Raw genomic sequence first — 26,497 nt, forward strand, 5'->3', positions numbered from 1 at the left:
TGTGACCACAACCTTAGGAATATTTTTAAGTCAACTTTTCAAATGTTCTGCATTCTACAGTGTTTGTTATGGAAGATTCTAATTTGTCACTGTTCACTAATTTTGCAACCTTACTTTACTAAAGAGTATCCACACACACACACACTAGAAAGCTAATTGCGTCTAGTTTGACATCAAATATGATGCAGTAAATGAATGTTTTGTTATTTTAGATAATTCAATATAATTGTAAGTTTAACTTATAATCCACTGACCTTATTCTGTATATTGAGAGCAATGCCACCATCAATCAGCAACTTGACCATTTCTGTGTTTTTATGCAATACAGCAAAGTGCAGAGCAGTGTCACCATACTGGATAGAAAAACATAATTATAATTTTAACAAGATAAGACACAAAACAGGAAACAGTAACTTGACGATTAATGCGTATCTGTGATCTACAGCAATATGAAGTGTAGTGTCACCAAACTGGATTGCCAAAAACACTATTTTAACATAATATGAAATAAAACAGGAAGCAACCTATTGCATTAAAGGAGGTAAAACAACATAGACTGGCACTAAGCGTAAAGTCAAACTGGTGCCCGATATCAGAGTTTTATACGAATTTGTCATTAGTTAATATTGCATGGTGCATGGATGCATTTATGCTTAAGGGATATGCATAGATTGATTATTGTTTAGGGATCAGCTAAAGCCCGACTACAGCTTTGGGAGGTTTTTTCGCTGTGTTGAGGACCAAATGGTGACATTGATATTGTTTTTTCACAGTACAGTATAAAAGGAGATTTGGTTTGATTGACATCGAGACCCCAATCCACCTACGTTTAAATGAAGTGGATGTAAACATTTATAAGAAATCGTAAGGCCTTCAACAATGAAGACAAACCATAAAGCACTTGGCGGGGGTAAACGTATTTATATGCTCTCGTCCCTCTCTTAACATGGGACAGTTGTTTAACAACACAGTATATGAACACACTAATAAATTCAAAAAGGTTTAAATCATCAGATTGGAGAAAAACACCAAACAAAAATATATAACTGATGTGTTGTTTTTGCATCTCTTGTCTCTGTTAACAAAATAACCCACATATTACAGATCCACGAATAGCTTATCTATGAATACAAACGTATTGATGACAAAGCAACAGTATTGATATTTAAAATGTTCCTACCTGTACAATCGTAATAACACTACAAATTGATGTCCGTTGTGTTTTTTTTTCAAAACAATGCTAAATTATGTTTTCTTAATGATATATACAAATATAGTGTCTTAAAAAATAGAAGTACTAGGCACAATATAACAGGCATCAAAAATTATTTCAGCATATAAACCACGAACAACTATCAATACCAAAGACTAATACGACTTTCCCGAATGATGACGACATTAACACAGAAAATGATGACCCTGTCGATGAAGCGTTTTCTAGAATATCCTCCATCAAGAAAACTCAGACATATGGATGCGTCAAACGGTGTAATGTGTGTTTGTGTATGAAAAAATAGATGCTCAAGATATGGCTCGATCAATTTTGTCAAAGTATATATGGTGCAGTTAACAAATAGTTATAACATACAGATCTCTTAATCAATACAAAAAGAGTGAGGTCAATTTAATTTGAAGAAATAAAACGGTATACTATGTTAACAAACATTGTTATTTGTCGTTGCAAATATAAAGACGTAGTACATAGTTTTGTGTCGGTTTTGTTGATCATTTACTTACTCTGTTCTGTGTATTTAGATCAATACCAGCATCAATAAGCAACATGGTGAGTTCTGTGTTTCTTTCTATTGCAGCATTGTGAAGTGCAGTTTCACCATCCTATACAAAATGACATACAATAGTTTTAACATATCATGTAATGATAACGATAGCAGATTATGTCTAATAAGAGAATAAAACAACACTGTGTCAATAAAATGTTATTAAAAAAATTAACTGCAAAAAAACTTATTATCATTTAAACGAATGTGTATGTGTTTGTGTATTATTTTAGTTAACGATTAACGTGCAGTGAAAGTTAATTATGTTAATGGCGGTGTTATTGTCGCCGTCATATTGTTCAAATTGGGTACAGATGTGCGGTCAACGTTGACTATCGAAACATAACTAACTACAATATGTAGTTTTGTTGCTCACTCTATGCAATCGTGTTTCCTGTTATTTTATGTAAAACATATCATATGTTGTGTTAAATTACAAAAACAGTGCAATTTCAGTATTTTCGAGTATTTATATCAGTGTGCTCTCATATACTTTTTATTTGGTTTAAATGTTCAGTACATGTTAGTTGACTATTGTTTATGTTTTATGTGTTTGTCGTATGATATTATCTCATCACATTTAAATTGTCGTTGATTGTAAGCGTCACCACTAGAACTGTTACAATTTGCCCTTGTGTTTTCTCAATATATTGTGATCACAACCTAAGGATTATTTTTTAAGTCAACAAACTTTTCAAATGTTCTGCATTCTACAATGTTCGTTATGAAAGATTATAATTTGTCACTTTTCACTAATTTTGCAACCTTACTTTACTAAAGAGTATCCACACACACTAGAAAAATAATTGCGTCTAGTTTGAAATCACATGATGCAGTAAATGAATGCTTTGGTATTGCCGATCATTCAATATGATTGTAAGTTACTGACCTCATTCTTTATATTGAGATCAATGCCACCATCAATCAGCAACTTGACGATATCTGTGTATCCGTGATCTACAGCAATGTGAAGTGCAGTGCAACCAACCTGGATTGAAAAAAATACAATTTTAACATACTATTAAATAAAACAGGAAGCAACCTATTGGACTAAAGGAAGTTAAACAGCATAGACTGGCATTTAGCGTAAAGTCAAACTGGTACTCGATATCAGAGTTTTATACGAATTTGACATTAGTTAATATTGCATGGTGCATGGATGCATTTAGGCTTAATGAATGTACATAGATTGATTATTGTTTAGGGATCAGCTAAGGCTCGACTACAGCTGTGGGAGTTTTTCTCGCTGTGTTGAGGACCCAATGGTGACATTGATATTGTTATTTCACAGTACAGTATAAAAGGAGATTTGGTTTGATTGACATCGAGACCCCTGTCCACCTTTAGTATTGTTCTACACTTTGTTTACCAATAAGGATTTAAACTGATTTCATAACATAATTGCGCATCTTTTTTGTTGTTTCGTGAATTAAAATTTACAATTGTCAGTATGTCTATTTCTAAATTTATCAGTCGACACCTTCCTCTCTTGTCTTTAAAATTAAAAAAAAATGATATAATTCAACGTACGTCGTAGTCATATGGCTACCCAGAGTGCAATGCTCTGACTATTTGTAAATAAAATGTATTCTTTGAATTATTTTTAATAGTTACGACAAAATTGATACTAAAATATATTCCTGTAGTTTTGTTGCTCACTCTATGCAATCGTGTTTTCTGTTATTCTATGTAAACCATATCATATGTTGTGTTAAATTACAAAACAAGTGCAATTTCAGTAGTTTCGAGTACTTATATCAGTGTGCTCTCATATAATGTGTATTTGGTTTAAATTTTCAGTACATGTCAGTTGAATATAATTTATGTTTTTGTCGTACGATATAATCTCATCACATTTAAAGTGTCGTTGATTGTAGGCTGCACCACTAGAACTGTTACAATTTGCCCTTGCATTTTTTCGATATATTGTGACTACAACCTTAGGAAATTTTGTTTAAGTCAACAAACTTTTCTAATATTCTACAATCTACAATGTGTGTTATGGAATATTCTAATTTGTCACTTTTCACTAATTTTGCAACCTTATTTTACTAAAAAGTATCCACACACACACTTGAAAGCTAATTGCGTCTAGTTTGACATCACACATGATGCATTAAATGAATGTTTTGGTATTGCCAATTTTTCAATATATATATAAGCTTAACTTATAGTCCACTGACCCGATCCCTTATATTGAGATCAATGCCGCCATCAATCAGCAACTTGACGATTTCTGTGTTTCCTTCTTCTACAGCAATGTGAAGTGCAGTGTCACCAACCTGGATTGAAAAAGATACAATTTTAACATAGTATGAAATAAAACAGGAAGCAACCTTTTGGACTAAAGGAAGTAATACATCATAGAACATTTCGAACCATTTGCTTAATATATATAACCAAATTATTCAAGTTCGACATACAAAAATGCTGAAATAAGGCAATGTTAGTCCTACGTGTGTGTACCGATACTGTAGCTGTAGTTGTTGGCAATTATGTCCATGAAAACACCAGAATTCGACACAGGTTACACATAGTAAATATTGAATAGATGGAATCTTCTAGTTCAGTAACTTTAGATAAATTAATAATTGGATCAAACTAGTACATAAACGACATCATGACTACATCATGTCTGTGTGAACTATCTGTATGTGCAGCTTATTCATGTTTCGTAGTCATACAAATATGTTGTAGTTGCCCTGTTTAATTGCATCAACAAAATAATATTTGACTAGATGAAGTAACTTCATTGCTTATGGCATGCCCTGAGGTCATGCCAAGCATCATATAACTTCAATTATGTTAAGATTATAACTATGTCCTCTTTCACATAATCATAAAAGAGATGTTTGAGTCTAGAAGTTTTCATTCTAGTTTAGATATTTGAAAAAAACGCCAGTGTCTTCACGTCATCCCTGTTGTATGCTACATTTCTGCAAGAAGGGTATCACAGTAACGATTTTCCATAATTTCTTCGCAAATATTTTAATGTTGAGAGAGCCAATGTTGCTTTGCTTAAGTATACCATGTATAAAAATGTGGCATGTATCAAAGGACACTTAGTGTTACTGATGGTATGTCAAGACAAAACTCTTCGTAACTATATGTAATGTATATGTGTTGATTTTGATATCATATGGCGACCATTTTGGAAAAAATCGCCATTTTGAAATTTAAACTTTGTCCATATATAGGTATTGTTGTACTAATGATTCAGGACTACTCGCATCCCAAATTTCAACATGTATAAGTGAAATTTCTGATTTTGATTTTTTATGGCGGCTATCTTACAAACAAACACGCCATATTGAAATTGCAAGATGTATTCATAGTCTATACTTTTTGAAACACCTCTCACTACTGTCACACAAAATTTGGATTTGAAACTGACCTCATATAAGTTATTTATGCATATTTTGATATTTTATGGCGGCCATTTTGAAAAAAAGCCGCCATATCAAAATTGCAATGTGGGTCCATAGCTAATATGTTTTGAAATACCTAGAACTACTACCATGCCAAATTTGGTTCTTTTATCCATCAAACCCACAATTTTTTCACCAATCAGCCGGAGTAATATATATGCGACGTCAAATAGTAAGTGACAGCGGCACATATGATTACGCGGCGTAATGCTTCCGCAATACTCGACATCCTAAACACGGCACCAATGTTAGGTTTTCAGTTCTAAAATTCGCGTTGCTTTACGGGTACGTTGAATACTACTGTATATTTTGATATTATCTTCAAATTCAAGCACTACCATAGTTACGATATTCTACATAAATACGTAACGTCACATATATTTAAGCAGTTTGTTCCTGTAATCTGGGACATTTGAGCCCAAAACTTTACAGTGCACATGTATATAGTTATATTGGATCATTGGCGGATCCAGGGTGTCCGGGGGTTGGAACCCCCCTTTTTTGGCTGATCAATGTATATGCATGGGAGCATATAGCTATAACCCCTCCCTTTTCACTCTGGGTTTTGAACCCCCCCCCTTTTTAAAATGGCTGGATCCGCCCATGTGGATAAACAGTCATAACCAGTATCGTGTATAAATATATCAAAGAAATGTATTTTGGACTCGCCAGTATAACACTTTTTTTCACAAGTTGATTGATTGGAGATTTAGCAGCTATTATCTTGCCTAGTAATTTTCTCTTTGCCCGGTCCCATGTTTGCAATCAAACTAGTACACTTTTCAGTGTTTTGACCAGCTGAAGTCCGTCTACAGGTGAGGACTTTTTCGCAGTGTTGAAGACCCACAATTTGGTGGCCTTCAGTTTTCTTTTTTTTTTACTCTTTGGGCGAGTTGTTGTCTCTTTGACACATTCCCTATGTCAGTCTCTATTTCACATTGACTTATACATCGACAAAAAAAGCTTAGCAAATGAGTTTTGTGTAGACCATCGCACTTCACCGTTACCACCATCGTACTTCGGCGTAGCTATCAACAATGACACCATTGAACTTCGGCGTGATCAAAAACGCACTTAAGGTGGATCGGCCCTTTAACAGTGCGCATATTTTAACGCATATTTCTTACGACGAGTGCCTTGGAAACGGTTGCCTTTCGGGGTATTCTCAAAAATAGCTTTGGCGACCTTGGAATGCGAGCGTGTATGAAAACACCCTTAACGATGTAAATAAGCGATGCAAAACGTTCTACAAAACAGAAAAAACGTACGGTCAGAAATATATAGTGCTTTATTTTTCACATAATAGTTTGAATATACACGATTTTCAAAGCATAACATTATAAAAAGGAAAATATAAATACTGACATGTACGACGTCGACGGTATCTGATGCGTTTGATTCCAAACACACATTCTCATCATACACGTTCAGCCCTCAAGACCGTTCAAACTTTTTTTCATCAAACTACTGACATATTGATGTCTTTAAGATTTATATATGATTAAATTCTCCCTCGCCATGCTCGGTCGAATTTAAAACATTTCTTTGCTAAATCATTTGTATAATAAATAAAACAAGACTCTAGATATAGGTTTAGTTGCTCGCAGTAACTTCGATAATGTCGACACCGTCTGTCGATAATTCGGTATTAACACCACTAGATTTTGTCGGATAGCGTATATCTAGGTCTGGATCGGAGTTTGACATAACGTTCTCAGGAACCCAACCTTTTAAATCGCCAACGTATTTCACGTGCATATATTACCCGTATATATTTTTAATCAAAACAAGAACTCGTTATACAACTACTCTCACTAACTAGTTTTAAACTTATAAATAGTATAACTATAACACAGGGGAAACCCCACCTCTCGACGAACAGACATTTAAAAATATCTTGCTGATGACGCAATGTTTACCCGTAAGCATATGATAGCGATTATCGATATAAACAACTGCATGTTTACAATAATCGTACGGCTTCCAAAAACAAATAAAACCCGTATAGTATGCTTTGAAGTCACCGGGGTTTAATTTCAAGCTATCTTTTAGCGTTTTATAACATTTTGTTACTGTTATATTAATTATTTTTTTTACTTGAAAGATCTTTTGTTAGGATTTTATTCCCGAGAATGTGAAAAAAAATATTTAGAATTACAGGACTTCAAAAAAAGACAGTCAATTTGTAAATTAAGAATAAGCGCTCACTCTTTAAAAATTGAGACAGACAGATATTAAAAGAAAACATATAGAAAGATCTGAGCGTCTTTGTTCTAACATTTTCATTTAATCAAATAATGGGCACAAACATATCGAACAAATGTTCTCGTACCATAAGTCTATGAGTTTCCCGAACACTAGTCCTATATAAGACATCGGCGGCGTAAATGTGTTCTATTTAATATGATATTTTCCTATAACATATTTTGCTAACTGTTATTTTGTTAATTTGCAATTTTCTGCTGTAAAAAAGAGGAAATATCAGCTTGAAAACTTTAGTCCTGAAGAAAGTGTCATTAAAATAGACCAATGGATCCAGCAACACATTTCACTACATTGATTATTTATTTTACGCAGAAATAAAAGAACACTTCCATAGTTTTCTGTTTTTCACTTTTTCATGTAGATTAAAATTGACCAATCGTAACCGGGACGTGGAATTCCGACCTTATATCGATCTATGATATTATCCCTCAATACTGCATGCTTTGCGGAGGACAGCAAATTGTTCCGTTTGACATGCATGTCCATAGTTTTAATAAAGGACACACACCCGTAGTTACCGGGCAGTTTCAAACACTACTAAAAACTTGATTAATAAAAAAAATCTAATTACTAGGTTCAGGAAAAAGTTAGGATTGTAATTTTAAAAACTTGCCCAGTATACAGGGACGCTATATTACTAATTAGTCGATGATGTTGGCAAACTTTAAGTTCTGTCTTACTTTTTGACATGCGTTTTTAAAAGGGAAGCTAATAAAGAGAGTATCTGATTAAAGTGGAGTGTGTCATTGCGACCAAAAATACGAATGACAATTTATTTTGTAAACAATGGTTTGATCCACCTGATGCAAAGAAACGTAAAAACTTTATCGATATATGCATGATGATATAAACAGATGTTTTTTTATGACATTGACCTTTAAATTTGAACTTTTGTTGATAGTTGTCCATTGACAATCTTCTTATTTTCATATCGTATAGGGTTAACATAGACATATGCAAAATCTGAAAGATTTTCCGTTGCTTAGACAGAGTGTTCATACAGCTGGATGTATAAATACGAAGCCTCGTAGTATAAAAAAGGGGGAATTTGCACATACCAAGCATACATTATCGAATCATTTTCTTATGGTAGTGCATATATCGAACTCCTCCTACTTTGCATAACTTTCATGAAACTTATCATTTAAATGTTTTCATCCGTATTATGCTTGAAATATTTTTCAGTGAAAGTTCAGTATGCACACATTAAATTGTTATTTATTATATGCAATACATACAAAAGAACATAATTTCTGGGCCTTTTATCATAGCTGCCTACGCCGTATCGATTTTTGTCATTGGTGAAGTCTGAACGGTGACCTATAGTTGTTATCATCTACGTAAATTTGTCTCTGGTGGAGAGTTTCCTCATAAAAATTATACCACATCTTCCTTTTTTATATGTATATTTCACACATCTCTCTAACCTTTGTAATTGAAAATACGGTATTAAATCAAATGCTTCGCTGAGTGCAGCCTGATACAACCGCAGATGACTAACCCCGAACAGTTTGGGCAAATTTGGACCCAATATTTAAGCTCGATAATATCTTAATTTGGATTGTGATCAAATTTTTAACATAATATAGGTTTCTGACACAAAAAAAAACGTGGTCAATGATCTTACATGTACAAATCTATCGCACAATATTGTTAGTGTCCAATTGAAGATATCGTCTTGAAACATTTAGAAAATTTGAAATTTTTATCCCCTTAAAACATTGTGAACGAAATCCCCCCCCCCCTCCCAAATCCCAGCCTTTCCTTAGTAGCACAATTCCAGAGAGATCCATACACTTAAACACAAATTATTGTCTGGAAACGAGAAAAATGCTTTTTTTTGGACCTTTTTCGGCTCAGAATTCCTACATGTTCGAGGCAATTAACCCCAAATTCAATCCCAGTCTTTCCTTTGTTATATGGAACATTGTGGTACAATTTCAGAGAAATCCATACACTTGCACACAAGCTATTGTCTGGAAACTTTAAAAATGCTGGTTTTTTGCCCCATAACCCCTAAAATGAATCCCAACTTTTTACTTGTGGTATTCAGAGCAATCAAAACAATTATACACAAGTTATTATCTTGAAACTTAAAAAATGCTTCTTTTGGGCCCCTTATTCCTAAACGGATTGGACTATCATCACCAAAATCAAACTCAACCTTCTTTTTGTAGTATTGAACCTTCTGAAAAATATTCTAAAAAATCTGTTCAGAACGATGACGACATCATACATGTACCATTATACGATCCTAGAATATTTGTTGCAGTCGTATGAAAAGAAAATGTGGTATGATTGCCAATGAGACAACTCTCCACATTAGATAAAAAATGACACAGAAATTAACAACCATAGGTCACAGTACAGATATACCCTGCAGTATATAGGCATATTTGTTGTTCATTCATTATTTTGTACATAAATTATGCGGTTAGTTTTCTTATTTTAATGGTTTTAAGTTGTTCATATGTCATTTTAAGGCCTTATATGTAGGATAGGTTTTATTCATTGTTGAAGGCTGTTTTGGAGACCTATAGTTATTTTTGTGTTATTTGGACTCTTGTGGAGAGTCACATTTACAATCATATCACATCGTCGTATTCAATATTTCAATTTATACATTTAATAATCATTCCAATACACCAAATATAGCAGAACTATTGCTTACACTATGTAGCATACACACATGGCTTTCCTAGTGCATGTACATGTACTGTTAGTTTTAGCAAAAAAACACAAACTTTCAAAACTTGACTTTGACAATAAAATACATAATCAAGTAACTTCAACCTTGATCACTTATCTATGAATTTAAAATAAGGTTGAGATCTGTGTTGCAATCTCTCTCAATTTAAGTGATATCTAATTTTACAAAACAATATTTATCTAATGTTATGATCAGTCATCTGGATCTTTATGATACTGTTAATTCAGAAATTATTGTGATGTTTTAATTCATGCAAATAATGCGAAGGGGTTATTATCTCAATAATAAGAACGCGCATTCTGATAACTGAATATTAAAGATCTTTGTGCAGAATTATTGGTAATTACAATAATTGAACTAAACATTTAGTCTCATCGTGAAACATTGTAATAATTTCAGAATTTACTTTTATAGGTAAATAGGTTATCAGTTATCATGGTTATATGTAGCCTGGTTATTGAGACACAAGTTGTTTTCTTTGGTTGCTGTCTCATTATATCCAGAAAATATAACTTTCGAAATAGAAACAGAATAGCATCTGGATGGACAACAAATGCCAAATGGTGTAAAATAATTCAAGTGGCCATTTGGGTCAGAGGTTAAAGATGAAACAAAGCATGTGCATTTACCACAACTGCCACTTGGTATTATGATCTCCAATATTTCAAAATATATCATAAGCTGCCTTCTGTATTAAAGACAACTGCATATCATGAATCATGTTTTCAGAAAAATTCACAACAGGCAACTGAAAAAATAATTAAATTAAAACAGGTCTTTTAAAAAAAAATTGAAACATTTTTGATTTTTATTCCTTTTATCATATGAGATCAAATTTATAAGACATTTATTTACATTGTTAATTTCAATATACTAGTAAATATTGAAATGTATACATGTACAATCCTTCGCTGATCAGTTCTATATATATTTTTCCATTATTTCTATATATCAATATGCTTCTTCAGTGATTTTTTTTACAAGACTCAATAATCTGTATTCATAATTAGGACAGGTAGATAAAGTAGGACATTTTGTGATCTTGTATTTTTTTATGGATTTTGCCAGCAGTAAAGCATACAGTCCCAAACTATAATTGATCTTTGGCTTCTTGAGAGCATGGATTCTGACAACACATGGCATATAGACACCAAGTGTAGATTGATTCCCATATGGATTCTGACAATGCATGTACTTTGATTATTCTATACATGGTGATGTAGTTCCAAATATTGTTGATCTTGGCTTCTAATGTTGTTATCAAGTTTCAGCAGTTTACATATAATTCCCAATTGCAAGACAAGATGATACTGGCTTCGGGTGTAAATTCTGCCAGACTCAGTACTTTGCCAATATTTTCCAAATAAAGTTGAACATTTCAGGATGTTTTACAAAATACAAAACTTGGAAGAGTGTTCAAAATGCAGTTGCGAATATAAGACCTCGGGCACTGTTTTTTTTTAATAACGAAATATACGTTTTGATCGAGGACAATATCGTTCATGATTCTTCTATATACTCTTGTTTATATTTACGGCTTACTTATATACAATTTTGAAATCTAAAATGTAAAAGTGCAACAACACTATCTACACACTTTAGACAAAGCAAGCAATGATTTTTTTATTCAGGAAAACATTTATTGTTTATTATTATTCCCCTCGGGCGCTTTATTTTCTTCCCCGGGCGCTTTTTTCTTTCCTCTGGGCGCTTTTTAGTAGGACCGTGTGTACAGACTTACCTGTGCAGTTTGGGTAGTTTTAAATGTTTTTAGATAAACAAAAGATTTAATTTATTTTGCATATCTGAAAGATATAATCTGGATCTAAAATAATTTTTCGTCCTATGCTTGAACTGGTATTTTGTTCATCAATTAGTGAATTGGAATTCTTTTATTAAAAAGAAAAATACCATACCCCTTCCTGCCTTTTGAAGTTCAATGATCATTACCTAAACATTTTTCATCTGAACTTATTATTTTATTTTAGACAAAAACTATATGTTAATGTAACCTAGGACATGCATGAAATATTTGCCACTGGACGTTAAGCAACCAACAACCAATCAATATATAGAACATTGTCTTGGTATAAAGCTGGCATTTAAGGTAACGCCTTCCTCATATTATAGATATAGGTGACCGATCCCCTCAAGTATTATTTTGGTGTTTTTTTTCATTTCATAATGAACGTGATAAAGTTCATGAAGAGCGCTGGAAAAATTATCGTCACCATCTTTCTGTTAAATGACATTATTATATATGTTTCCATAATGATATATAAAAAATGGTGTCGTATAAAATAGAAGGCATAGGCACAATATAACAGACATCGAAAACTATATTAGCATGTAAACTATGAACAACTATCAAAGTTAAAGGCTTATACGACTTTCTCGAATGATGACGACTATAACACAGAAGATGATGACGCCGTTGATGAAGCGTTTTCTAGAATGTACTCCATCCGCAACACTCAGACATAACATTTAAGTACAGCTATTTGTAAGATCCAGACAGGGGGTGGTTCATGTATGTCTCAGAACTGCTTTATTCTTTTATATAATATGCAGCTAAGATTGAAATAAAGTTTGCAAGCTTATTTTTTTTATTTTGCTGAACGGTTGCTATGGAAACATGCAGCCATTTTTTTGAGGAATTTATGATGAAATCAGGCATGAAAATTGGAAAATGTCAACTTATAATTAAGCATTATTTGAAGTTTATATTTCGATGTTGAGGTTGTGAATTTTTTTTTGATATAAGACTAAAATGGTATTCAAAAAGGTGCAAAAATCTGTATTTTGACATTTTCTGAAAAAGCTTAAATATTATATTTTAAATCATAAAAAAATGACATTGGGCATCTTAAAGTTCATACATTTAATTATTAATTATATACTCAACAGTTAGATAGTTAATTAACACTAGATCTGCTTTTGGTTACCATGGGAACAAAAAAGTTCAGATTTGATACACAACCATTATGTACCTTATAATATCTGTTTTGCAGCCCTGTAAATGGACTTCTTTCAACCATAATCAACAAGCAATTATATTTCTCTATATTTACAACTCGTCTCTCTTAATTCATGAAAGGATTATTTGGTTATTGTAATAACAAAATATGGCATAGATGGAGAGACATAGTTAATAATGTAGGACTACTGCATTTGGTGCATGGTTTCATAAAAAATTGTATTCCTGGATTTTTCTCAATATCACAAAATTCAAATTTTATTTTGGTCTAGAATCGTAAAAGTGAACGGTACGTCTAAACACTGCTAAGGACTCCTTAGTGCACTCAAGACCTATACAATGCAACTAAGGACTAGAAAGATTGCTGTTATATGTATTATTTTTACATATTATGGTAGAGATAGATATTTAATGCAAAATTTCAAATTTTATAGAAAAATAATCATAAATAAATAAGATATTTTACATTATTTAGACTGTTCATTCCTCCTTTTCCCACTTTTTTATAAATCTGTAAGAAACGTTCAAATTTCATGTTGGAAAAGGAGGAATACTTATGTAAAATAAAGGCAACAGTAGTATACCGCTGTTCAAAACTCATAAATCCATGGACAAATAACAAAATCGGGGAAACAAACTAAAACCGAGGGAAAATCATTAAATATAAGAGGAGAACAACGAAATAACACTAAAATGTAACACACATAGACAAAATCCCACGAGAATAACAAATATAACATATATACATAACATCAAAACCAAATACTGTGGATTCATTTATTTTCGTGGGTATCAATTTTCGTGGATAGAGAAAAAAAGACGTTTCGTGGTATACGTAAATTCGTGGATCGCTAATTACAAAAAAAAATTCAGATACGTAATTTGTGGATTTCTTTTTGATTCAGGAGATCATATAACCTCCTTGGTTTGGTCAATAATGAAACAAACAAAAAAGAAGGAATTCATTGAAAAAGTTTTGAATTGTCAAAATCCTCCCTTGGTCATTCTAGGTTAAAGTGTTCATTGATAACTTCTATTACAATAATGGACAGAGACAACTAATTATTTGTTTGTTTTACAATTTATAAATTCTTTTCGGAATTCTATAAGGCATTCAAAACTTTATGATTGAAAGCTCATTTCCCTAATCACGATATAATAAACAGTCATATAAGTATAAGGTGTGAAAATAAATGTTCCTGTCATAAACAATATTACCTACGGGCAATATCCCCGTACTTAATCCTATTGATTTTAAATCACTAGTAACCAAACTATGACACGGTAATTAACAACTTGCAGTTATTTTCCATGAACAGTGTTAATCAATTTTAGAAAGTAAATTATCACTGATATTCGATATATTTATTATTGATTTAATTAAAATATTTGTATTTTCTTTCAATAAAAAACACGTGTTATGTTACAATGTTTATCGCTAGTCAACACTATACTAGAACTGCATAACATAACCGGAAATAAACATCCGACTCCATACACATTTCTCGGGATTATTCTTCGTTGAATTCTTAAATTCGTGGTTCGCTGTGACCCACGAAACCCACGAAAATTGGTATACCACGAATAAAAATGAATCCACAGTACATGGATTTGGGATATACAAGTACCGTGACACGTCTTATCGCAATGTGAATTTACACTAAAAAATAAGAGAAAACAAACGACACAGCGTTATAATGTAATACACACAGAAACGAACTATAATATAACAATGGCCATATTCCTGACTTGGTACAGGGCATTTTTAAAGGAAAAATGGTGGGTTGAACCTGGTTTTGTGGCATGCCAAACCTCCCCTTTTATAGCCATGTGAAATATAACATTAAGATGACAACTCAACACTACAGGACTACAATATAAATAAATTGGAGAATACAATTGACAAAGAAACACACGAACAACAGCCAACAAAAGGCAGCAAGTTGAAAATTTAAATACGCCAGAAGTGCATTTTATCCACACAAGATCTACTAGTGATGCCTAGATACAAAAGTTTGAAAGCCGAAACAAGCACAAAGTCGAACAGCATCGAGGACCAAAAGATAAAAAAAGGTGTGCCAAAAACGGCCAGGGTTTTCTGTTAGTTACCAGAACATCCTTATCATTTAGAATAATTTATACTTTTGCAAACAGTAAATTTATAAAATTAATAAACAAAGGCTGTACATGATAGAACTGAAATATTAACTAATTACAGGAAACAACTGAAATACATTACATAACCAGACATTTGCAACACAGTATGTAGACACATCCGAATATGTATAAACCTCAACGCCAAGTGACGTCAAATGTGAAATTGTAAAAAATGACAAAAAATGATGACGTCATTTGAATTTGTAAAACAAAGGATTAAACTTAATCAACTTTTAATTGGCCAATGTTTTTTTTGGGGATAGGAAATAGGTTATTTTTGTATATGTTTGAATTGTGTGTTTTTAATTCAAATTAAAATGAAAGAAATGGAATAAAATTGAGAATGGCAATTCTGAATAAGTGAAAGAGAAAAAAACGCGACCATATAGCATAAAACAATCGAAATAAAGAAATGTAGCAAATTATCTTATATTTCTTTTATAACTCAAATTCCCAAGTGAAGTCACACAAGCATTATAATATGAAACAAAAAATATAAGTAAACAGCACTAAAACAAATCACACATTGTAGCACACACATCAGAAATCAACCGTATATTAGTCTATTAAAGTTTATTAATATATTCAACGTGAATAAGGTGAGTGGCTGCATTGCCACACTGAACTGTTGTTTCTTGGTGGGGTATTAATGCTGCATAGTGAATCATGGTTGAGGCCTAGATTCCTCATGTTTCAGTAGTTTTATTTGTTTAAAATGTTTGGTCGCGGGTGCTGGAATGTGTCGTCGACTTGCTTTGCCATCCTTTCAGATGATGTGTAGTCTCAGTCCCAGTATTGTGTAATGATCCCATCAGTATTTTGTTTCATAATCAGTTAAGGGCATGCAGTCTAATTAGTTGCGTAATTTTTCTATTTGTTGTTTTGGCTTTAAATTAGCTTTCAGTAACTGCAAATACTCTCAGATATGTACTAAGTGTCTTTTGTTGTTGGTATGTACAAGTAAACGGCCATGTCCACTTTATGTTTATGTTTTACGGGGAGGATTGGATTCCCACTTACATGTTTCACCTTGCCACATTCTGTATGTATGTGCATTTCCCAAGCCAGGAGCCTCTATACACAAAGATTTATTCAAATAGAAAACTCTCTAAAATCAGTTTTTCTCACACTAATACTCATTTATCAGAATTATAGCCTTAAAGAAATCACTGTGTATACTCTAAGTTTTTTTTTGACTGAACATTTTATACCCCCTCCCCTGTTTCAATTTTTAAAAGAATTTGAAAACAAGACTTTAATTATTGCCAGCTTACCCTATTTGCATATTTTCTAATATAAAATGCCTAAAACCTGCTTAAAACTAATTTGATATTGAAAGCATATCAGAATACTATAAATGTAATGTTTAGCAGTCAATCATTTCAACATTCGAGATAATATAAAGTATCCAATCCTGCCTCTGTCTCCGGTCCACATTTTACTGTATGCCTATGTGTCAATTAAAGTTCACATTTTTTACCTCTTATGGTCAATTTAGAATTCTTGTCACAACAGTATCATCTGTAACCATATATCTGACACAATTTACCTAATAAATATACTAGAAGTGTTCAAACAAAGCCATATTTGCAATAGTTGTATGTATGCAGATACCAGTCTGAGATATAAATTCACTTAAAATGTTATAGAGATGACTGCTAACATCCGATTTTTGCATATGTTCCAAGCATAGTTATTGTTTTCTATATCAGGAACTTAAAAAACAAAAAATCATAGCATTTACAAGTCAAATTATTTGTTTTATGACCCAGGGGGTAGGCAATTTTCCATGTTTTTTGCCCCAAGGGCCTCAAATTTTTAAGTTATTCTGCTGTTTTTAGCAATTTGGAATATTTAGTACATATTCAGGATAGAACACACTATTGTTAGTTTGGTTTAGATATTTTTGTATTTCTAGCTTGTATTATTTTATGCCGTGGTGACAAAAAAGCAGATTTAGGTGCTACGGCTTACTTTTGGGTGATCGACAGGACACAAACACTCCATAAATAGTATTCAGGAAGGATCGATGAGTTTCAATGACTGCAAAGAGTAAATGTAAGCACTTGCTAACAATTTAACTTACATATATGCAAATATGATGAATACATTTTGTATTCAGGACTTTAAGTAAACTATGCATACTGCAAACTGTGAATTTATGCTGAGTCATCATATCTAAGGCCCAGGATTCTACCAATCTTCATGAAATATTTATAAATCTTCATATTTGAGTTAAATTCTTAAAAATCTGTGAGATAAGCAAATTTGGTAAAATTCTGAATGTTCTCTTTTTTTCACCCTATATAGGTTGCATTTCTGTAAATATTGACAATGCAATTTTCCATAGGAACTCCTCTTACGGCTAAAACTGTACCACTTTTACTATGAAGTTTTGAAAAAAATCAACGTTTATATGCCTTGAACTTTTCAGAGTTTAAATAAACACTAATTTTCTCAACTACACCTTCCTCGAATGAACGGTTACCACAGATTTCAATGTAAATAATATGCACGTGTATATTTACTGGTAACCTTCCAAAGTTATGTCTCTATGAGATGGAACACAGAGAGCATAACTGGAAACCAGTATGTAAACAAAATTAATTTTCTATGAATATTCTTAATCTCCCCAAAAGAGGCGTGGTTAGAGAAACAGCTGTATTCACAAAGTGCAACCTGTAATACAGTGGTTGTCATTTGTTGTGTTACATAACTAAAATATTTGTTACATTGATTTTTTTGTTCATTTGTGATTTCGGGGCCCTTTGTAGCTGACTGTGCAGTATTGGCTTTGCTCATTGATGAAGGCCGTACAGTGCCATATAGCAGTATGGAACCTAAATCCCTGTTCGTTGTGCTTTTCTCCAGATACTATGTGTGTACTGGAAACAATAGTTTCCAAACTCGATGTTTTTTTAATCATATATCACATACTTCTGTTTATCTGACTTATTCTTTATTTTAAGGTATGCTTTGAAGAAGAAAACAAAAAACAGTTTGCAAATGAACAGTGTATCAAATTTTTATTAAAGTAATATACTTCAACAGTGTATCAACTATATTTTCTTTTAAAAAATACAAGTAAATCTTAGGTGAATTTTTAATTAACCTTGATTGTTATAAAAACAATTAATAATTAATCAAAACAACTATTGAAGGAATAGTGATTTTTAAAAGTAGGAATAGGAGAAAGACACCATTTAGACACGTGCCTGTTTTTCTTTGATATACCGATTGACACGTGCCAAATAACATAACTATGATAACAAGAGTTACTGATTAAACAATCATGATCTTTTTATTTTAAGTATTTTGTTTCAGCTTAAGTTTGATATCTGTTTACAAAGCCTTCATATGGTACTATGTGATATGTGCTTTACTCACTGTTGAAGGCCGTAGGGTGACTTATGGTTATTTATTTCAGTTTCAATTCGTTTCTTGTGACGATTTGTCTCATATCATAAGTTTCACCATCGTCCGTCAGTACTGTAGTTGTCACGAAGTTGGTTTCCATTTTCTGATGTTAGTTTGCCTCAACAAAATGTTATGAAACATATACACAATGCTTATTACCACAAAACAGAGATCAAGTTTGAATTTTGTTGGCGTCACTTTAACTGTTCCCGAATTATGCCCCTTTTGCGTTACTTTTCTTTGTTTGATACTTTAAAAATTGTTAAGACCGAGTACCTGATCAGTTTAGAACAGTATAGTTTACCTTAAATGACCTGGTTAACTGAAGAAATTTCTAAAAGTGACCAATTGATCTTTAAGGAAAACCTTTCTGGAGCCCTTTTTTTCTGTCATACATACCATATAATATTTTTCGACTTTCATGTATTTAATTTTTTATTATTTCTGTTGATATAAAAACAGAAGATGTGGTATACTTCCCAATGAGACAACTCTTCACAAGAGACCAAAATGACACAGAAATAAACAACTATAGGTTATCTATCATACGGCCTTCAATATTAGGCATAGCCCATGCCGCATAGTCAGCTGTAAAAGGTTCCGAAATGACAATGTGAATCAATTCAAACAAGAAAATCTAGCGGCCTTATTTATTACAAAAAGTGTACGAAACACAAATATGTAACACATAAACAGACGACAACCACTGAATGACAGGCTCCTTACTTGGGACAGGCACATACATAGAGAATGTGGCGGGGTTAGATATGTTAGCAGGATCCCAACTATGTACAAATTAATCCTCAAGTTAATCTTTATATAGATAAATTAGTAATGATTAAGAATTTGACATATTGTGTAGACACCTATAACTACTAGTATTGTTGAAATCTTTATGTTGCCTGCTAAATGTCATTAAGTGTTTCATTCGTTTGAATGCTGTGTAATGGACGTATAACCTACATCTCCTACAGTTTTAGTTCTATGTTGGTGTACTTTCAAAAAGGTGTATGAAAAATTATAACTGAATATAAATGTAATGCTTTTCCTCCCCTAAGTAATATGCTTAGAGAAAGATGAACCAATGAGAAATGTACCTCAATTTAGAAAGTTAAATAAACAGAAAAAAATGTTTCACTTTCCAATCTTAAACTCTCCCTATTTTTTCCATTTTTCGTTCAATAAATTGTTTATATTTATGGACGGGAGCTCACTTTTAATTTGTATACGTTTTAAATCAAGGATAAATGTGATTTTATTCATAAAAGGGGGGGATATTCCAGTTTTCAGACAATGCTTTGAGCAGTTATGAAACTTTGGTGACGAGTTTATATCTATTAACATAACTTCCCTTTAGTTTTTCATGAATTTGTGATATGACATTGAGAAGTTATTAAACTTTTATTATTCTTTGAAAAAGCGACGGGTGTAACATGCCTCTTGGCGCAGCTGTTTATTTTTGTTTTTTGGAATTACACCCCTTTCAAAGTCTATGATCAGTTAAGAGTACATTTGAACTTTGCAGTATATCTGAGGTAGTTAATGTACACCTTAGCTGTGCATTATCCTGATCTGTGAAAGATTCAAACAAAAACTACCCAACCTCCACTCCTCCCCCAAAATGCAACAGGGTATATATTTAAATTTGTTAAGTCTTTTCAATGAGCAAAGACAGTCATGACAGTACTGAGAGTGAAACAAAGCAAAGCATGCAGTTATATTTCCATTAGAAACATGAACATTATTAACATAATTATATGTAATTCTGTACATAAACTATATTACATATCATTTGATTGTCTGTTATGGGTGATATTTGTTACCATGGCAACTGTTGTATTAATACTTAGTTTAGAGCTTATATATGCTTCAATGCATGTATTTTCATAAAGGTTTGGAAACAATTGAGAACATTGAAATCCCTAGACTGCAGAATTCAACAAATAATAACTATTTTTCCAAGGGGAAAATACTAACATTGTGATCAAATTTAAGAGAGCCCCACGCAATGTTTTATTCATTGTGATCAGGTAGTATTCAAACTTTGTTACTATAATGCTAGCTTTGTTTTACATATTTTCAATTTTAGGAAGAACACACGAGAAAATTTGATAATTTCACAGTACTTGATGATTCAGATTCAGATTATTTTTTTTTGTATTTTATAACAAAAAATCTAAAAGTCGGGGTTGAACTGCAATACTAACTAAGCTCTGAAGCTAAAACCAAGTTATATCGACGTTATACATGTATATGAAATTTCTGAAAATAAAATTGATTCTATTCATAATCATGATTCTATTCGCAATCAGGCTCTCCGAATCTACATGTATGATTTTTTTTAAAATAAACCTACCCCCCTTTTATTAAACCTTCGGTTCTAACCCCAATGTTTCATTACATATTACATTTGTTGAACATTCTGAAAAGAACAGACTAGACTGTGAGTGAAGCACAGCATGCAGTCATATTCCAATTTGAATATAAACACCGTCTATATATAATATATGTATTTTTTTACATAAGTTTCTATTGATACATTTTAAAATAGATGTTGCTATGAGTAATATGTATTTCCATGGTAACTATTGAAGTCAGCAACTATAACGATGGTAATTTAGAGTAAGATTATGCTAAAATGTATTTTTTTTTATTAGTTATGAAACAATTCAGTACATTTAAGCTCTAAAACTGCAATATTATATTCCAAGGAAAAAAAATTAGTTGCTATGGTGATAAAACTAAAGAAAGTCCCAATATTTTTTCTATTTAATTTGGTAAAGTGGTATCCAAACTTCATAACTAAAGTGCTAACTATGCTATACACAGTTGCCCTTGTCTGAAAAACACCACAGACAATTTGATAATTTCGCAAAAATCCCAAATTCAAAAAAGTTGAAAATATGCAGTTTTTGGCAAAAATTTTCAAAACATTTACAAATTTGGTTTACATGCAATCTTAACTAAAATGATGCTTAAACCAAGATGTATCAATGTTGCATATGAAAATTAATGAAAAATGCTTGATTCTATTCATATTCAGGCACTGAATTGTAGTGATTTAGCTAATTTTTAAAAGATTTTACTATGCTTCACAACCAAAAAATAGAGTGTCCGTTACCATGGCAACTACTCGTATTTTCCAACTCATATTTTTTTTAGCAGTATTCAGTTACTGCTTCTTCTATGCAATTTATAGATCAAATCCGAAACCCTCATAAATCACATGTATATGGCACCCTGCCTGGTTCTTATAAAGAGCAATGGAGGCGTCAAACGGTGTAACGTGTGTTTGTATATGACAAAATAGATGCTCACAATATAGCTCAATTAATTTGGTTTGGTAAAGTGGTATCCAAACTTCATAACTAAAGTGCTAACTATGCTATACACAGTTGCCCTTGTCTGAAAAACACCACAGACAATTTGATAATTTCGCAAAAATCCCAAATTCAAAAAAGTTGAAAATATGCAGTTTTTGGCAAAAATTTTCAAAACATTTACAAATTTGGTTTACATGCAATCTTAACTAAAATGATGCTTAAACCAAGATGTATCAATGTTGCATATGAAAATTAATGAAAAATGCTTGATTCTATTCATATTCAGGCACTGAATTGTAGTGATTTAGCTAATTTTTAAAAGATTTTACTATGCTTCACAACCAAAAAATAGAGTGTCCGTTACCATGGCAACTACTCGTATTTTCCAACTCATATTTTTTTTAGCAGTATTCAGTTACTGCTTCTTCTATGCAATTTATAGATCAAATCCGAAACCCTCATAAATCACATGTATATGGCACCCTGCCTGGTTCTTATAAAGAGCAATGGAGGCGTCAAACGGTGTAACGTGTGTTTGTATATGACAAAATAGATGCTCACAATATAGCTCAATTAATTTTGTCAAAGTATATATGGTGCAGTTAATAAGTAGTAAGAAAATACAGAACTCTAAATTAATATAAAAAGGGTGAGGTCAATTCAATTTGAAGAATTCAAATGTTATACTATGTTAACAAACATTGTTATTTGTCGTTACATATATAAACATTTAGTACATAGTTTTGTGTCGGTTTTGTTGATCATTTACTAACCTCGTTCCGTGCATTTAAATCAATACCAGCATCAATAAGCAACATGGTGATTTCCGGGTTTCTTTCTCGTGCAGCATCGTGAAGTGCAGTTTTACCGTCCTATACATAATGACATACAATAGTTTTAACAAATCAGGGAATTATAACGATAGCAGATTATGTCAAATAAGAGATTAAAACAACACCGTGTCAATAAAATGTTATTAAAAAAAATAACTGCAAAAAAACTCATTATCATTTAAACGAATGTGTACGTGTTTGTGTATTATTTTACATGTTTTAGTTAACGATTCACGTGAGTGAAAATTAACTATGTTAATAGCGGTGTCATTGTCACCGTCATCTTGTTCAAATTGGTTACGAAAAGATGTTCGGTCGACGTTGACTATCGAAACATAACCAACGTCATTATGTAGTTTTGTTGCTCACTCTATGCAATCCTGTTTTCTGTTATTCTATGTAAACCATATCAAATGTTATGTTAAATTATAAAAAACAGTGCAGTTTCAGTAGTTTCGAATACTTATATCAGTGTGCTCTCATATAATTTGTATTTGGTTTAAATTTTCAGTACATGTCAGTTGAATATTATTTATGTTTTGTTTTTGTGGTATGTTATTATCTCATCACATTTAAATTGTCGTTGATTGTAAGCTTCACCACTAGAACTGTTACAATTTGCCCTTGTGTTTTCTCGATATATTGTTACCACAACCTTAGGAAATTTTGTTTAAGTCAACTAACTTTTCCAATATTCTGCAATTTACAATGTTTGTTATGGAAGATTCTAATTTGTCGCTTTTCACTAATTGTGCAACCTTACTTTACTAAAGAGTATCTACACACATACTATAAAGCTAATTGCGTCTAGTTTGACATCACGCATGATGCAGTAAATGAATGTTTTGGTATTGCCGATAATTCAATATGATTGTAAGTTTAACTTATAATCCACTGACCCGTGTCTTTATATTGAGATCAATGCCACCATCAATCAGCAACTTGGCGATATCTGTATTTCCGTGATTTACAGCAACGTGAAGTACAGTGTTATCAAACTGGATAAAAAAAACAAAATAACTATATATTAACATAATATGAAATAAAACAGGAAGCAATCTATTGGACTAAAGAAAGTAAACCAGCATAGACTGGCACTTTGCGTAAAGTCAAACTGGTACCCGATATCAGAGTTTTATACGAATTTGTCATTAGTTAATATTGCATGGTGCATGGATGCATTTAAGCTTTATGAATATACATAGATTGATTATTGTGTAGGGATCAGCTAAAGCCTGACTACAGCTGCGAAGTTTTTCTCGCTGTGTTGAGGACTCGATGGTGACATTGATATTTTTATTTCACAGTACAGTATAAAAGGAGATTTGGTTTGATTGACATCGAGACCCCTATCCACCTACGTTTAAATGAAGTGGATGCAAACATTTATAAGAAATCGTAGGGCTTTCAACAATGAAAGCAAACCAAACGGCACGTGGCGGGGTTAAACGTATGTATATGCTCTCAAATTTCCCTAAACATGGGACAGTTGTTAAACAGCACAACATATGAACATACTATACTAATAAATTCAAAAAGGCTTCAATCATCAGATTGGAGAAAAACACCAAACAAAAATATATAACTGACGTGTTGTTGATGCATCTTTTGTCTCTGTTAACCAAAAAAAAACCCACATATTACGAATACACGAATAGCTCATCTATGAATACAAACGTATTGATGAAAAAGCAACAGTATTTATATTCAAAATGTTAAGTCCGACATATAATGCTTCAAATTTCTTTTTTTGCGCCAATTGTTGAAGCTATAATTCCTACCTGTACAATCGTAATAACACTACATATTGCTGTTCGTTGTGGGTTTTTTTCAAAACAATGCTAAAGTATGCTTCCTTAATGATGTATAAAAATATAGGGTCTTATAAAATAGAAGGAATAGGCACAATATAACAGGCATAGAAAACTATATTAGCATGTGAACTATGAACATCTATCAAAGCTAAAGGCATATACGACTTTCCCGAATGATGAGGACTATAACACAGAAGATGATGACGCCGTCGATGAAGCGTATTTTAGAATGTCCTCCATCCGCAATACTCAGACATAACATTTAACAAACATGGACGCGTACATAGGTGTAACGTGTGGTTGTATATGACAAAATAGACGCCCACAAAATAGTGGGATTAATTTTGTTCATGTAGATATGGTTCAGGTAAGAGGTATTAATAAAATACAGAACTCTAAATTAAGTATAAAATGGAGGTAGTCCATAACATTTGAAGACATCAAAAGTTATACTTAGTTAACAAACATTGCTATTTAACGTTGCACATATAAGCACGTATTATGTTGTGTTTTGGTTTTGTTTATTATTTACTAACCTTGTCCTGTGCATTGATATTAATACCAGCATCAATAAGCAACATGGTGATTTTCGTGTTTCTTTTTTGTGTAGCATTGTGAAGTGCAATTTTACCATTTTGTACATAATTACAAAGAACAGTTTAAACATATCAGTGAATGATAACGATAGCAAATTCTAATGCAACAACGTTTGTAACGTTTATTTTGATTGGATAACGTCACTTATTCACATGGCATCAATTGACAATTGATGCTATCGGACGTACGCGCAAGCGCAGACGGCATATGACAGATTTAAAATGCATGTTTTAACGTTGTTTTCTGTCAGTTTCATTAGAATGGAGATAACAATACTGTATTTTAAGCTCCGACGGCATCAATTGTGGATTTGATGGTCGCAAATATCCGTTTACTGTCTCCGCTAACGCGTCGCCAGTAAACTTAATTTGCGACCATCAAATCCCCAATTGATGCCGTCGGAGCTTAAAATACAATACAGTTATCTCCTAATTATATCCTATAACAGAATAAAACAACACCATGTCGCACTATTACAAGTCAATAAAATGTTATCAAGAAATTATCATTAGTACATTATATTTTTATGTAATTTGACGAAAATAAGTTCAATAAATTAGAATCAAAAAGCTCATCATCTGTCGTGTTATTTCTTTGTTCAGTTCGCTAATGATGGAAGGTTATCATGACTGAGGAAGAATTTCAGATATGATTTCTGACACACTTTTGTCATAATATAAATTCGATAACTAATAACATTAGACACGTGATACATCATAATAACTACGTTATAAATGATAAATACTAGTATTATCATTGACGTCAATAGCTTTGATGTTTTAATAATTAGATGATTTTTTTCGTTGAAAAACTTATTATTTAATAAAATCAGTTGAGTGAATAAACCATTTTCTTTGCAGTGATTTTTTTTTACTTGACGTGAAATCTCTGAATTGCATTTTAACAGATTAAAGGACTAAATGGTATCGACTTTAGCAGTTAATGCATATTATAAGGTTACGGTCTGCAATTCTCTACAATGAGTCAACATAACAGATGATTATTTTACTTATCTTAGATTTAAAGTTGGTATAGCGGTATGTTAATTTTGGAGACCTTTTTTTAGACCGAATGGTTAGTATTCTCCTTGTAGCTCCTACTTTTATCCCCCTTGCTTCCAGACAAAACAAATGACAAAATATATTTCCCAAATTATTCATCCTTTCTCTTTCATGCCTTTTATTCTTTTCAAATTCTT

At 32.2% G+C, this 26,497-nt stretch overlaps 1 protein-coding gene across 1 annotated transcript in view; it reads right to left on the bottom strand.

Annotated features, from left to right (window-relative positions):
* Window positions 1-25,283, bottom strand: part of LOC139503414 (uncharacterized) — a 50,829-nt gene extending 25,546 nt beyond the window's left edge. The window contains exons 1-7 of the mRNA XM_071293194.1: window positions 25,239-25,283; window positions 23,788-23,886; window positions 22,829-22,927; window positions 3,962-4,060; window positions 2,668-2,766; window positions 1,738-1,836; window positions 255-353 (exon numbers count right to left, since the gene is read on the bottom strand). Of these exons, the coding sequence (XP_071149295.1) occupies window positions 255-353; window positions 1,738-1,836; window positions 2,668-2,766; window positions 3,962-4,060; window positions 22,829-22,927; window positions 23,788-23,886; window positions 25,239-25,283 (639 nt within the window). The remainder of the gene's footprint in view (window positions 1-254; window positions 354-1,737; window positions 1,837-2,667; window positions 2,767-3,961; window positions 4,061-22,828; window positions 22,928-23,787; window positions 23,887-25,238) is intronic.
* Between the last annotated feature and the right edge of the window lie 1,214 nt (window positions 25,284-26,497).

This window comes from Mytilus edulis, chromosome 14, assembly GCF_963676685.1.
Source record: "Mytilus edulis chromosome 14, xbMytEdul2.2, whole genome shotgun sequence".
NCBI classification, from domain to species: domain Eukaryota; kingdom Metazoa; phylum Mollusca; class Bivalvia; order Mytilida; family Mytilidae; genus Mytilus; species Mytilus edulis.